Consider the following 15,835-nt stretch of genomic DNA (forward strand, 5'->3'; position numbering starts at 1 on the left):
CAGAGCTGTGGTTTACATGGAGGTGTGTTCTATGGTTCTATATGCAGAGCTGTGGTTTACATGGAGGTGTGTTCTATGGTTCTATATGCAGAGCTGTGGTTTACATGGAGGTGTGTTCTATGGTTCTATATGCAGAGCTGTGTGTTCTATGGTTCTATATGCAGAGCTGTGGTTTACATGGAGGTGTGTTCTATGGTTCTATATGCAGAGCTGTGGTTTACATGGAGGTGTGTTCTATGGTTCTATATGCAGAGCTGTGGTTTACATGGAGGTGTGTTCTATGGTTCTATATGCAGAGCTGTGGTTTACATGGAGGTGTGTTCTATGGTTCTATATGCAGAGCTGTGGTTTACATGGAGGTGTGTTCTATGGTTCTATATGCAGAGCTGTGTGTTCTATGGTTCTATATGCAGAGCTGTGGTTTACATGGAGGTGTGTTCTATGGTTCTATATGCAGAGCTGTGGTTTACATGGAGGTGTGTTCTATGGTTCTATATGCAGAGCTGTGTGTTCTATGGTTCTATATGCAGAGCTGTGGTTTACATGGAGGTGTGTTCTATGGTTCTATATGCAGAGCTGTGGTTTACATGGAGGTGTGTTCTATGGTTCTATATGCAGAGCTGTGGTTTACATGGAGGTGTGTTCTATGGTTCTATATGCAGAGCTGTGGTTTACATGGAGGTGTGTTCTATGGTTCTATATGCAGAGCTGTGTGTTCTATGGTTCTATATGCAGAGCTGTGGTTTACATGGAGGTGTGTTCTATGGTTCTATATGCAGAGCTGTGGTTTACATGGAGGTGTGTTCTATGGTTCTATATGCAGAGCTGTGGTTTACATGGAGGTGTGTTCTATGGTTCTATATGCAGAGCTGTGGTTTACATGGAGGTGTGTTCTATGGTTCTATATGCAGAGCTGTGGTTTACATGGAGGTGTGTTCTATGGTTCTATATGCAGAGCTGTGGTTTACATGGAGGTGTGTTCTATGGTTCTATATGCAGAGCTGTGGTTTACATGGAGGTGTGTTCTATGGTTCTATATGCAGAGCTGTGGTTTACATGGAGGTGTGTTCTATGGTTCTATATGCAGAGCTGTGGTTTACATGGAGGTGTGTTCTATGGTTCTATATGCAGAGCTGTGGTTTACATGGAGGTGTGTTCTATGGTTCTATATGCAGAGCTGTGGTTTACATGGAGGTGTGTTCTATGGTTCTATATGCAGAGCTGTGGTTTACATGGAGGTGTGTTCTATGGTTCTATATGCAGAGCTGTGGTTTACATGGAGGTGTGTTCTATGGTTCTATATGCAGAGCTGTGTGTTCTATGGTTCTATATGCAGAGCTGTGGTTTACATGGAGGTGTGTTCTATGGTTCTATATGCAGAGCTGTGGTTTACATGGAGGTGTGTTCTATGGTTCTATATGCAGAGCTGTGGTTTACATGGAGGTGTGTTCTATGGTTCTATATGCAGAGCTGTGGTTTACATGGAGGTGTGTTCTATGGTTCTATATGCAGAGCTGTGGTTTACATGGAGGTGTGTTCTATGGTTCTATATGCAGAGCTGTGGTTTACATGGAGGTGTGTTCTATGGTTCTATATGCAGAGCTGTGGTTTACATGGAGGTGTGTTCTATGGTTCTATATGCAGAGCTGTGGTTTACATGGAGGTGTGTTCTATGGTTCTATATGCAGAGCTGTGGTTTACATGGAGGTGTGTTCTATGGTTCTATATGCAGAGCTGTGGTTTACATGGAGGTGTGTTCTATGGTTCTATATGCAGAGCTGTGGTTTACATGGAGGTGTGTTCTATGGTTCTATATGCAGAGCTGTGGTTTACATGGAGGTGTGTTCTATGGTTCTATATGCAGAGCTGTGGTTTACATGGAGGTGTGTTCTATGGTTCTATATGCAGAGCTGTGTGTTCTATGGTTCTATATGCAGAGCTGTGGTTTACATGGAGGTCCAACCTCTTTTTATTTGTGTGTTTTGTATTTACATTTTCATACCAAACAAAGTGTTGTACAGAGAGAAACTCTCTGTTTCTGAACTCCACATTTACAAGCCCCTAATTCCTGGGCCCTACACCCTAGCCCCTTTAAACTAGGGCCCTACACCCTAGCCCCTTTAAACTAGGGCCCTACAGTCTAGCCCCTTTAAACTAGGGCCTGACACTCTAGTCCCTATGCCTTAGCTTCTACTACTTAGCCCCTACATCTTAGCCCCTACACCCTAGATGTCAAACTCATTCCACGTAGGGCAGAGTGTCTACAGGTTTTCGCTCCTGCCTTGTACTTGACTGATGAATTAAGGTCACTAATTAGTAAGGAACTCCCCTCACCTGGTTTCCGAGGGCTTAATTGAAAGGAAAAACCTAAAACCAGCAGACAACGAGGCCCTCCAGAGAATGAGTTTGACACCCCTGTCCTAGACACTCCTATGGATCTCATATAAGCATCACGGTGACGCTTTCATCTGGCCTTTTTATGATTGGCTGGGTGGAACTGTTACCCTAATGCTTCCACCAATGAGATCCTCTCAGATCTACAGTAGTGGCCAGGAGGGAGGGGCTACAGTGCCTGATTTGGAATTCAGAATGTTTGAGTGACAGTTGTAGAAGGGGTCTATTATATAGTTTCCTTGATTTCATTGGAAATACATTTTTCACTTTACCTGACGTTGACTGTATCGCAAAGTGACACTATATATATATATATATATATATATATATATATATATATATATATATATATATATATATTGGACACACCTACTCATTCAAGAGTGTTTTCTTTATTTGTACTATTTTCGTCATTGTAGAATAATAGTGAAGACGTCAAAACTATGGAATAACACATATGGGATCATGTATATTCTTCAAAGTAGCCACCCCTTGCCTTGATGACAGCTTTGCACACTCTAGGCATTCTCTCAACCAGCTTCATGAGGAAGTCACCTGGAATGCATTTCAATTAACAGGTGTGCCTTGAGGCAGTCTATACTATACTATTAACCAGGATCCAGTTTCCGATTAACTTAACCTTAAGATGTTTTTTTGGGGACATCGGCTCCTGGACCCAAAGGGCTCTGGTCTAAAGTAGTACACTACATAGTGAATAGGGTACCTTTTGGGACTCCACCAGTAAGAACAGACATGCTTCAGCTAGTTATTGAATGATGTGTTTCGTTTCCCTGCGACATGAACAGAACTGATGCAGCACTGAGGACCCTGCGGACGGACGACCAGGCCTCTTTTTATACGTGTGAATTGTGATTTGTAATATACTCTTGCACTGTACAGTCTTCGCTTTAGATATTATGAAGTATAAGTATATATGATATACTGCTTTATCAAAGAGCAACATGTAGCCAAAGAGTTGGAAAGAACAGTTCTGTTGCAAAAGGCTTCTTAAAATGGAAGCAAATGAAAAGGGGAGGGACTTAACGGAATTTGTCCAATAGAAACTATTTTTGGTTGCAACACATTCGGTTTACAACAGAATAAAAACACCTCAGATTGTGAACTAGAATGTGTGAAAGGTGTTAGGTTTATGTTGTACCTCCAGGGTCGTGTTCATTAGGCACCAAACGGACTGAAACAGGGAAGGACTACCTGGACTAGTTTTCATTGTGTGTTGCAAAACCCTATCCCATTTCGTGTCCTAATGAACACAACCCAGTTATGTTATGTACTTAGTTACCAAATGTAGTTGAATTCAAAAGCAGCGGTAGTATTCTGTGCAGCAGTATGGAGGCTTTCATCAGTGGGGGAAGACTGGAGAGCTGTAGATAGAAATGTAACTTGAGATGTGATTGAGAATCATCCCCATTTCCAGCTTGAGCTACTCCAAACCAGAAGTTGCCTCACGGGAACATACAATGAACAAAAATATAAACACATGTAAAGTGTTGGTTCCGTGTTTCATGAAAATAAAATAAAAATCACAGAAATGTTCCGTACAAAAAGCTTAACTTAAATTGTGCACAAATTTAAAATCCCCGTTAGTGAGCATTTTGCCTTGGCTAAAATAATCCAGCCACCTGACCGGTGTGGCATATCAAGAATCTGGTTAAACAGAATACTCATTACACAGGTGCACCTTGTTCTGGGGACAATAAAAGGCCACTTTAAAATGTACAGTTCTGTCACAACACATGCCACAGATGTCTCAAGTTGAGGGAGCTGCATGCTGACTGCAGGGAAGCCCACCAGCTCTGTTGTAATGAGTATTCTGTCAGGTGGCTGCATGCAGGGAAGCCCACCAGCTCTGTTGTAATGAGTATTCTGTCAGGTGGCTGCATGCTGACTGCAGGGAAGCCCACCAGCGCTGTTGTAATGAGTATTCTGTCAGGTGGCTGCATGCTGACTGCAGGGAAGCCCACCAGCGCTGTTGTAATGAGTATTCTGTCAGGTGGCTGCATGCTGACTGCAGGGAAGCCCACCAGCTCTGTTGTAATGAGTATTCTGTCAGGTGGCTGCATGCTGACTGCAGGGAAGCCCACCAGCTCTGTTGTAATGAGTATTCTGTCAGGTGGCTGCATGCTGACTGCAGGGAAGCCCACCAGCTCTGTTGTAATGAGTATTCTGTCAGGTGGCTGCATGCAGGGAAGCCCACCAGCTCTGTTGTAATGAGTATTCTGTCAGGTGGCTGCATGCTGACTGCAGGGAAGCCCACCAGCTCTGTTGTAATGAGTATTCTGTCAGGTGGCTGCATGCTGACTGCAGGGAAGCCCACCAGCTCTGTTGTAATGAGTATTCTGTCAGGTGGCTGCATGCAGGGAAGCCCACCAGCTCTGTTGTAATGAGTATTCTGTCAGGTGGCTGCATGCTGACTGCAGGGAAGCCCACCAGCGCTGTTGTAATGAGTATTCTGTCAGGTGGCTGCATGCTGACTGCAGGGAAGCCCACCAGCGCTGTTGTAATGAGTATTCTGTCAGGTGGCTGCATGCTGACTGCAGGGAAGCCCACCAGCTCTGTTGTAATGAGTATTCTGTCAGGTGGCTGCATGCTGACTGCAGGGAAGCCCACCAGCTCTGTTGTAATGAGTATTCTGTCAGGTGGCTGCATGCTGACTGCAGGGAAGCCCACCAGCTCTGTTGTAATGAGTATTCTGTCAGGTGGCTGCATGCAGGGAAGCCCACCAGCTCTGTTGTAATGAGTATTCTGTCAGGTGGCTGCATGCTGACTGCAGGGAAGCCCACCAGCTCTGTTGTAATGAGTATTCTGTCAGGTGGCTGCATGCTGACTGCAGGGAAGCCCACCAGCTCTGTTGTAATGAGTATTCTGTCAGGTGGCTGCATGCAGGGAAGCCCACCAGCTCTGTTGTAATGAGTATTCTGTCAGGTGGCTGCATGCTGACTGCAGGGAAGCCCACCAGCGCTGTTGTAATGAGTATTCTGTCAGGTGGCTGCATGCTGACTGCAGGGAAGCCCACCAGCGCTGTTGTAATGAGTATTCTGTCAGGTGGCTGCATGCTGACTGCAGGGAAGCCCACCAGCTCTGTTGTAATGAGTATTCTGTCAGGTGGCTGCATGCTGACTGCAGGGAAGCCCACCAGCTCTGTTGTAATGAGTATTCTGTCAGGTGGCTGCATGCAGGGAAGCCCACCAGCTCTGTTGTAATGAGTATTCTGTCAGGTGGCTGCATGCTGACTGCAGGGAAGCCCACCAGCTCTGTTGTAATGAGTATTCTGTCAGGTGGCTGCATGCAGGGAAGCCCACCAGCTCTGTTGTAATGAGTATTCTGTCAGGTGGCTGCATGCTGACTGCAGGGAAGCCCACCAGCTCTGTTGTAATGAGTATTCTGTCAGGTGGCTGCATGCAGGGAAGCCCACCAGCTCTGTTGTAATGAGTATTCTGTCAGGTGGCTGCATGCAGGGAAGCCCACCAGCTCTGTTGTAATGAGTATTCTGTCAGGTGGCTGCATGCTGACTGCAGGGAAGCCCACCAGCTCTGTTGTAATGAGTATTCTGTCAGGTGGCTGCATGCAGGGAAGCCCACCAGCTCTGTTGTAATGAGTATTCTGTCAGGTGGCTGCATGCAGGGAAGCCCACCAGCTCTGTTGTAATGAGTATTCTGTCAGGTGGCTGCATGCTGACTGCAGGGAAGCCCACCAGCTCTGTTGTAATGAGTATTCTGTCAGGTGGCTGCATGCAGGGAAGCCCACCAGCTCTGTTGTAATGAGTATTCTGTCAGGTGGCTGCATGCTGACTGCAGGGAAGCCCACCAGCTCTGTTGTAATGAGTATTCTGTCAGGTGGCTGCATGCTGACTGCAGGGAAGCCCACCAGCTCTGTTGTAATGAGTATTCTGTCAGGTGGCTGCATGCAGGGAAGCCCACCAGCTCTGTTGTAATGAGTATTCTGTCAGGTGGCTGCATGCTGACTGCAGGGAAGCCCACCAGCTCTGTTGTAATGAGTATTCTGTCAGGTGGCTGCATGCTGACTGCAGGGAAGCCCACCAGCTCTGTTGTAATGAGTATTCTGTCAGGTGGCTGCATGCAGGGAAGCCCACCAGCTCTGTTGTAATGAGTATTCTGTCAGGTGGCTGCATGCTGACTGCAGGGAAGCCCACCAGCGCTGTTGTAATGAGTATTCTGTCAGGTGGCTGCATGCTGACTGCAGGGAAGCCCACCAGCGCTGTTGTAATGAGTATTCTGTCAGGTGGCTGCATGCTGACTGCAGGGAAGCCCACCAGCTCTGTTGTAATGAGTATTCTGTCAGGTGGCTGCATGCTGACTGCAGGGAAGCCCACCAGCTCTGTTGTAATGAGTATTCTGTCAGGTGGCTGCATGCTGACTGCAGGGAAGCCCACCAGCTCTGTTGTAATGAGTATTCTGTCAGGTGGCTGCATGCAGGGAAGCCCACCAGCTCTGTTGTAATGAGTATTCTGTCAGGTGGCTGCATGCTGACTGCAGGGAAGCCCACCAGCTCTGTTGTAATGAGTATTCTGTCAGGTGGCTGCATGCAGGGAAGCCCACCAGCTCTGTTGTAATGAGTATTCTGTCAGGTGGCTGCATGCTGACTGCAGGGAAGCCCACCAGCTCTGTTGTAATGAGTATTCTGTCAGGTGGCTGCATGCAGGGAAGCCCACCAGCTCTGTTGTAATGAGTATTCTGTCAGGTGGCTGCATGCTGACTGCAGGGAAGCCCACCAGCTCTGTTGTAATGAGTATTCTGTCAGGTGGCTGCATGCAGGGAAGCCCACCAGCTCTGTTGTAATGAGTATTCTGTCAGGTGGCTGCATGCAGGGAAGCCCACCAGCTCTGTTGTAATGAGTATTCTGTCAGGTGGCTGCATGCTGACTGCAGGGAAGCCCACCAGCTCTGTTGTAATGAGTATTCTGTCAGGTGGCTGCATGCAGGGAAGCCCACCAGCTCTGTTGTAATGAGTATTCTGTCAGGTGGCTGCATGCAGGGAAGCCCACCAGCTCTGTTGTAATGAGTATTCTGTCAGGTGGCTGCATGCTGACTGCAGGGAAACCCACCAGCTCTGTTGTAATGAGTATTCTGTCAGGTGGCTGCATGCAGGGAAGCCCACCAGCTCTGTTGTAATGAGTATTCTGTCAGGTGGCTGCATGCTGACTGCAGGGAAGCCCACCAGCTCTGTTGTAATGAGTATTCTGTCAGGTGGCTGCATGCTGACTGCAGGGAAGCCCACCAGCTCTGTTGTAATGAGTATTCTGTCAGGTGGCTGCATGCAGGGAAGCCCACCAGCTCTGTTGTAATGAGTATTCTGTCAGGTGGCTGCATGCTGACTGCAGGGAAGCCCACCAGCTCTGTTGTAATGAGTATTCTGTCAGGTGGCTGCATGCTGACTGCAGGGAAGCCCACCAGCTCTGTTGTGATGAGTATTCTGTCAGGTGGCTGCATGCAGGGAAGCCCACCAGCTCTGTTGTAATGAGTATTCTGTCAGGTGGCTGCATGCTGACTGCAGGGAAGCCCACCAGCTCTGTTGTAATGAGTATTCTGTCAGGTGGCTGCATGCTGACTGCAGGGAAGCCCACCAGCTCTGTTGTAATGAGTATTCTGTCAGGTGGCTGCATGCTGACTGCAGGGAAGCCCACCAGCTCTGTTGTAATGAGTATTCTGTCAGGTGGCTGCATGCTGACTGCAGGGAAGCCCACCAGCTCTGTTGTAATGAGTATTCTGTCAGGTGGCTGCATGCTGACTGCAGGGAAGCCCACCAGCTCTGTTGTAATGAGTATTCTGTCAGGTGGCTGCATGCTGACTGCAGGGAAGCCCACCAGCTCTGTTGTAATGAGTATTCTGTCAGGTGGCTGCATGCTGACTGCAGGGAAGCCCACCAGCTCTGTTGTAATGAGTATTCTGTCAGGTGGCTGCATGCTGACTGCAGGGAAGCCCACCAGCTCTGTTGTAATGAGTATTCTGTCAGGTGGCTGCATGCAGGGAAGCCCACCAGCTCTGTTGTAATGAGTATTCTGTCAGGTGGCTGCATGCTGACTGCAGGGAAGCCCACCAGCTCTGTTGTAATGAGTATTCTGTCAGGTGGCTGCATGCTGACTGCAGGGAACCCCACCAGCTCTGTTGTAATGAGTATTCTGTCAGGTGGCTGCATGCTGACTGCAGGGAACCCCACCAGCTCTGTTGTAATGAGTATTCTGTCAGGTGGCTGCATGCTGACTGCAGGGAAGCCCACCAGCTCTGTTGTAATGAGTATTCTGTCAGGTGGCTGCATGCTGACTGCAGGGAAGCCCACCAGCTCTGTTGTAATGAGTATTCTGTCAGGTGGCTGCATGCTGACTGCAGGGAAGCCCACCAGCTCTGTTGTAATGAGTATTCTGTCAGGTGGCTGCATGCTGACTGCAGGGAAGCCCACCAGCTCTGTTGTAATGAGTATTCTGTCAGGTGGCTGCATGCTGACTGCAGGGAAGCCCACCAGCTCTGTTGTAATGAGTATTCTGTCAGGTGGCTGCATGCTGACTGCAGGGAAGCCCACCAGCTCTGTTGTAATGAGTATTCTGTCAGGTGGCTGCATGCTGACTGCAGGGAAGCCCACCAGCTCTGTTGTAATGAGTATTCTGTCAGGTGGCTGCATGCTGACTGCAGGGAAGCCCACCAGCTCTGTTGTAATGAGTATTCTGTCAGGTGGCTGCATGCTGACTGCAGGGAAGCCCACCAGCTCTGTTGTAATGAGTATTCTGTCAGGTGGCTGCATGCTGACTGCAGGGAAGCCCACCAGCTCTGTTGTAATGAGTATTCTGTCAGGTGGCTGCATGCTGACTGCAGGGAAGCCCACCAGCTCTGTTGTAATGAGTATTCTGTCAGGTGACTGCAGGGAAGCCCACCAGCTCTGTTGTAATGAGTATTCTGTCAGGTGGCTGCATGCTGACTGCAGGGAAGCCCACCAGCTCTGTTGTAATGAGTATTCTGTCAGGTGGCTGCATGCTGACTGCAGGGAAGCCCACCAGCTCTGTTGTAATGAGTATTCTGTCAGGTGGCTGCATGCTGACTGCAGGGAAGCCCACCAGCTCTGTTGTAATGAGTATTCTGTCAGGTGACTGCATGCTGACTGCAGGGAAGCCCACCAGCTCTGTTGTAATGAGTATTCTGTCAGGTGGCTGCATGCTGACTGCAGGGAAGCCCACCAGCTCTGTTGTAATGAGTATTCTGTCAGGTGGCTGCATGCTGACTGCAGGGAAGCCCACCAGCTCTGTTGTAATGAGTATTCTGTCAGGTGACTGCAGGGAAGCCCACCAGCTCTGTTGTAATGAGTATTCTGTCAGGTGGCTGCATGCTGACTGCAGGGAAGCCCACCAGCTCTGTTGTAATGAGTATTCTGTCAGGTGGCTGCATGCTGACTGCAGGGAAGCCCACCAGCTCTGTTGTAATGAGTATTCTGTCAGGTGGCTGCATGCTGACTGCAGGGAAGCCCACCAGCTCTGTTGTAATGAGTATTCTGTCAGGTGGCTGCATGCTGACTGCAGGGAAGCCCACCAGCTCTGTTGTAATGAGTATTCTGTCAGGTGGCTGCATGCTGACTGCAGGGAAGCCCACCAGCTCTGTTGTAATGAGTATTCTGTCAGGTGACTGCATGCTGACTGCAGGGAAGCCCACCAGCTCTGTTGTAATGAGTATTCTGTCAGGTGGCTGCATGCTGACTGCAGGGAAGCCCACCAGCTCTGTTGTAATGAGAACTTCATTTCTCCATAAGCTGCCGCCGTCATAGAGAATTTGGAAGTGCGTTCAACCGGCCACAACCACAGAACAGATGTAACCATGCCAACCCAGGACCGCCACACTCAGCTTCTTCACCTGTGGAATCAGAGGGGTGGGGGGGTAAAAACGAATTGATTGGCTGCCCTCCCAGGCCCACCTATTACTGCAGCCCTGCCGTTGAGTGACATCCATAGATTAGGGCCTAATGAATTTCCAAATATGAACTGTAACAATTTTTGCATTTCTATTTTTCGTTCAGTATAAAGTGATATCCTAGAACGCTTACAGCTATTAGATTTCCTTGGTTCTAATGTAGCGGCAAAGTTTTGGCAACGTCACATTTTGGAAACATGATTTCAATTATAATGCAAGCTTTTTCCTTAGGGACCTTGCTAATGATAACCCAATATTAACTACATCCATTTCTCCCTCTCACACCGTGCATGTGGTCTAAGACAGACGTCATGCAAGGCTGGCCATCCTATTGCAAGGTTATACATTGTAACTCCCCAAGGGGGGGGGGGGGGGTTGTTCAGTACAGTGAATAAAAGGTTGAATTAAAACAACGTCATTCTTAACTGGATCCGTGTTCCCTTGTCAGGGAGGGACTGTAACCTGAGAAACAAAGCCTGTCTCTTAGTTAGTGTATATCGTAATGTCACTTAGACAGCAATTATATAAGGGTCAAATGGAACACTACACTAATCCATGGAGGGAAATAGACAAATCAGATGAATACCGCAGTCACACAGGCTGGCTAAATAAATATTGTAAGAACAATTATTAGCAAGAGACCTGATTAGTAAATAGACCAATTGGTTTACACAGACTGCTTGTGTAAACAGCCTAGTAGACATGCCTTAATATGAACACAAGCCCAGTCAAGATTAATTGAACAAATGCCAGCAACACATTGATTAGTCTACGTGGCTTTTATTGAGTCAGTGACTTAGGCAGCCATGAGGATCCAGTCCAGAATGGAGAGTTCAGGTTTGAGAAACAGTCCCTCTGGGATGTAGCTTGTGAGTAATGACAGCAGCCATTTTAGGATTCCACCTGCTTCTCCTGGTCAATGACTGTAGGTGAGAAGAACAGCTTTAAACGGAGAGCAATATAGAATTGTGACATCGATGCTAACGTGACAAAGTTAACCACCGAAATTCAAGTTGGCGTACCCATCAGAGTGCCTTAATTCAAGGTCTAGTAGTTCTAGTTGCCATCAGGTTTCATAATAAAACCAGTGGCTACTAAGGCATTGTATTTACCCTCTTTGGTAGGTAGAGTGTTCTTCTCCTCAGTCTCAGTCTTCTTCAGTTTAGTCATGTCAAACTGAGCGATCTCACTCACATCTGGTTTGTCTGCCATTGTTGATTTGGGTTCTAATGAAACAGATGGTGTTACATAAACAGACAATGACATGCCAAAATGATAAAGTTCCCAGACTTGATGTTGAGTAATACTACTAGGCAAACATTTTACTGAAGTTATTCACCTGCTGACAGTCTAAAACATAAGCTATTGAAGCACAGGCCTACCTTAAACCTCCACAGGTACTGCACCACACAAAATGGTTTGTAAATAAGGAAGGAATGAACACCTTCATTTCCGGAATCTATTTATGAGAATGGCAAGGACCGCTGATTACTAACAGGAGTGGCCTTCTAATTTTCTAAGTGGTGGCACCTGTTCATTCACCTGTTTAACATCCAATTAGCATAATTACGTAATACTGTGGAACACTGAATGAAGTGAGCACCCAACTGTAGGATTTTGAATTAACAGAACAAACTGTTCTGTCACCTGTAATTTATTGTAAAAACCATGGCACATTTTTCTCAAGCTCATTTGATCGACGATTCGGTTTTGTTTACATCCAAATTGACAAGATAGATAAAATAAAAACTTCACGTGTCTTTAAAAATGACCAGAGCCAATCAGAAGGCAGGTCTGGGAGTTGGCTCGGATTCATAACGCGGCTGAATACGGAAAGAACCGAACTGGAGACTCCGTGTGAGAGCAGAACGTCAAGACGTAAAGGTGACCAAAAGTGTCCCCTGTTAAGTGTACATTTGTCACAACGAATGTAAACAGTTTGATTTAGCGATTTAGTAACGGTTTGATTTAGCGACTGTTGGGTTTAAAACCGCGGCGTGAAACATTCATTCAGTCAGAGCACCCTGTGTTTTTGTGTGTTTGTTGTCACTGTAAATATAATATCAACACGACTGTATTTACAACAATCTGTATACAGTCATAACATCATCATGCCCAGTCGTCATTCTCGAGCTGGTATTGACATGACTTCTATGTCACTGGCTTCAATGTAGAATATTTGGCTACATGTCATGTTGGAATAGCCAACAATAAGAGTAGCAAACAAAAGCTAGCTGACCAGAGATGGTAAATAGCTACTGTATCAGTATTGTCCAGCTAGCTGACCAGAGATGGTATATAGCTACTGTATCAGTATTATCCAGCTAGCTGACCAAAGATGGTATATAGCTACTGTATCAGTATTATCCAGCTAGCTGACCAGAGATGGTATATAGATGGTATATAGCTACTGTATCAGTATTGTCCAGCTAGCTGACCAGAGATGGTATATAGCTACTGTATCAGTATTATCCAGCTAGCTGATCAAAGATGGTATACTGTATCAGTATTATCCAGCTAGCTGACCAAAGATGGTATATAGCTACTGTATCAGTATTATCCAGCTAGCTGACCAGAGATGGTATATAGCTACTGTATCAGTATTATCCAGCTAGCTGATCAAAGATGGTATACTGTATCAGTATTATCCAGCTAGCTGACCAAAGATGGTATACTGTATCAGTATTATCCAGCTAGCTGATCAAAGATGGTATACTGTATCAGTATTATCCAGCTAGCTGACCAAAGATGGTATACTGTCTCATTATTATCCAGCTAGCTGATCAAAGATGGTATGTGTGTGTATATATATATATATATATATATATATATATATATATATATATATATATATATATATATATAACGAATTGGTAAACAACCCAAAGCAGATGGAACGGCATCCAACACATTGGAACCATGTTTTATGTATTTGATCCCATTCCACTGTTTCCGTTCCAGTCATTACAACGAGCCCCTCCTCTCCAATTACGGTTCCACCAACCTCCTGTGATTTGTAGTCTCACACACTGTCACACATATATATGCAAGTGTACAATATGCACTTAACACACACGTGTCAGAACAATACTGATACAGTAGCTATATACCATCTTTGATCAGCTAGCTGGATAATACTGATACAGTAGCTATATACCATCTCTGGTCAGCTAGCTGGACAATACTGATACAGTAGCTATATACCATCTCTGGTCAGCTAGCTGGACAATACTGATACAGTAGCTATATACCATCTCTGGTCAGCTAGCTGGACAATACTGATACAGTAGCTATATACCATCTCTGGTCAGCTAGCTGGATAATACTGATACAGTAGCTATATACCATCTCTGGTCAGCTAGCTGGATAATACTGATACAGTAGCTATATACCATCTCTGGTCAGCTAGCTGGATAATACTGATACAGTAGCTATATACCATCTTTGATCAGCTAGCTGGATAATACTGATACAGTAGCTATTTACCATCTTTGGTCAGCTAGCTGGATAATACTGATACAGTAGCTATATACCATCTTTGATCAGCTAGCTGGATAATACTGATACAGTAGCTATATACCATCTTTGATCAGCTAGCTGGATAATACTGATACAGTAGCTATATACCATCTTTGGTCAGCTAGCTGGATAATACTGATACAGTAGCTATATACCATCTTTGATCAGCTAGCTGGATAATACTGATACAGTAGCTATTTACCATCTCTGGTCAGCTAGCTTTTGTTTGCTACTCTTATTGTTGGCTATTCCAACATGACATGTAGCCAAATATTCTACATTGAAGCCAGTGACATAGAAGTCATGTCAATACCAGCTCGAGAATGACGACTGGGCATGATGATGTTATGACTGTATACAGATTGTTGTAAATACAGTCGTGTTGATATTATATTTACAGTGACAACAAACACACAACAACACAGGGTGCTCTGACTGAATGAATGTTTCACGCCGCGGTTTTAAACCCAACAGTCGCTAAATCAAACCGTTACTAAATCGTTAAATCAAACACTTAACAGGGGACACTTTTGGTCACCTTTACGTCTTGACGTTCTGCTCTCACACGGAGTCTCCAGTTCGGTTCTTTCCGTATTCAGCCGCGTAATGAATCCGAGCCAACTCCCAGACCTGCCTTCTGATTGGCTCTGGTCATTTTTAAAGACACGTGAAGTTTTTATTTTATCTATCTTTTCAATTTTGATGTTAAAAAACCCGAATCGTCGATCAAATGAGCTTGAGAAAAATTGCCATGGTTTTTACAATAAATTACAGGTGACAGAACAGTTTTTTTTCTGTTAATTCAAAATCCTACAGTTGGGTGCTCACTTCATTCGGTGTTACGCAGTATTACGTAATTATGCTAATTGGATGTTAAACAAGTGAATGAACAGGTGCCACCACTTAGAAAATTAGAAGGCCCCTCCTGTTAGTAATCAGCGTTCCTTTCCATTCTCATAAATAGATTCCGGAAATGAAGGTGTTCATTCCTTCCTTATTTACAAACCATTTTGTGTGGTGCAGTACCTGTGGAGGTTTAAGGTAGGCCTGTACTTCAATAGCTTATGTTTTAGACTGTCAGCAGGTGAATAACTTCAGTAAAATGTTTGCCTAATAGTATTACTTCACATCAAGTCTGGGGACTTTATCATACTGGCATGTCATTGTCTGTTTATGTAACACCGATCTGTTTCATTAGAACCCAAATCAACAATGGCAGACAAACCAGATGTGAGTGAGATCGCTCAGTTTGACATGACTAAACTGAAGAAGGCTGAAACTGAGGAGAAGAACACTCTACCTACCAAAGAGGGTAAATACAATGCCTTAGTAGCCACTGGTTTTATTATGAACCCTGTTGGCAACTAGAACTACTAGACCTTGAATTAAGGCACTCTGATGGGTACGCCAACTTGAATTTCGGTGGTTAACTTTGTCACGTTAGCATCGCTGTCACAATTCTCTATTGCTCTCTGTTTTAAGCTGTTCTTCTCCCCTACAGTCATTGACCAGGAGAAGCAGGTGGAATCCTAAAATGGCTGCTGTCATTACTCACAAGCTACATCCCAGAGGGACTGTTTCTCAAACCTGAACTCTCCATTCTGGAATGGATCCTCATGGCTGCCTAAGTCACTGACTCAAAAGCCATGTAGACTAATCAATGTGTTGCTGGCATTTGTTCAATTGATCTTGACTGACCTTGTTTTCATATTAAGGGATTTCTACTAGGCTGTTTACACAGGCAGTCTGTTTTGGACCCCCCCCCCCCCCTCATGCAAATTAATGACTTAAATCATACAACGTGATTTTTCTGGATGTCTCTCAGTTGATGTGTACCTATGATAAAACTGACAGACGTCTACATTCTTTGTAAGTAGGAAAATCGGCAGAGTGTTATACTTGTTCTCCCCACAGTTTCAGGCTTTAATTCTGAAAAATGAGCTAGAAGGATCACATGGTGTCAGTGGATAGCCAGATGTCCTTAGATTTGTTAAT

The 15,835-nt window shown here is 45.5% G+C and overlaps 1 protein-coding gene and 1 long non-coding RNA gene across 3 annotated transcripts; one reads left to right on the forward strand and one right to left on the reverse strand.

Annotated features, from left to right (window-relative positions):
* Positions 1-11,081: 11,081 nt before the first annotated feature.
* LOC110513304 (thymosin beta-b) lies at positions 11,082-11,986 on the reverse strand. 2 transcript variants are annotated; one of them, XR_005041621.1, is made up of 4 exons: positions 11,969-11,986; positions 11,704-11,780; positions 11,434-11,547; positions 11,086-11,244 (listed from the first exon to the last, which is right to left on the reverse strand). XR_005041621.1 is itself a non-coding variant. In XM_036971898.1 (3 exons), exons 2-3 carry the CDS (start codon positions 11,531-11,533, stop codon positions 11,213-11,215), a joined length of 132 nt encoding a protein of 43 aa, XP_036827793.1. In that variant the 5' UTR covers positions 11,534-11,547; positions 11,704-11,780; the 3' UTR covers positions 11,082-11,212. The 2 variants fall into 2 exon arrangements, 1 of the variants encoding a protein (XP_036827793.1); XM_036971898.1 differs by lacking the exon at positions 11,969-11,986 and having other exon boundaries at positions 11,082-11,244.
* A 2,442-nt stretch (positions 11,987-14,428) lies between these two features.
* On the forward strand, positions 14,429-15,482 carry LOC110513303. Its single transcript, XR_005041622.1, has 4 exons — positions 14,429-14,614; positions 14,805-14,881; positions 15,039-15,152; positions 15,342-15,482. It is a non-coding gene; the product is annotated as an uncharacterized LOC110513303 (long non-coding RNA).
* Positions 15,483-15,835: the final 353 nt, after the last annotated feature.

Source organism: Oncorhynchus mykiss, unplaced genomic scaffold, assembly GCF_013265735.2.
Source record: "Oncorhynchus mykiss isolate Arlee unplaced genomic scaffold, USDA_OmykA_1.1 un_scaffold_85, whole genome shotgun sequence".
In the NCBI taxonomy this organism is placed as follows: domain Eukaryota; kingdom Metazoa; phylum Chordata; class Actinopteri; order Salmoniformes; family Salmonidae; genus Oncorhynchus; species Oncorhynchus mykiss.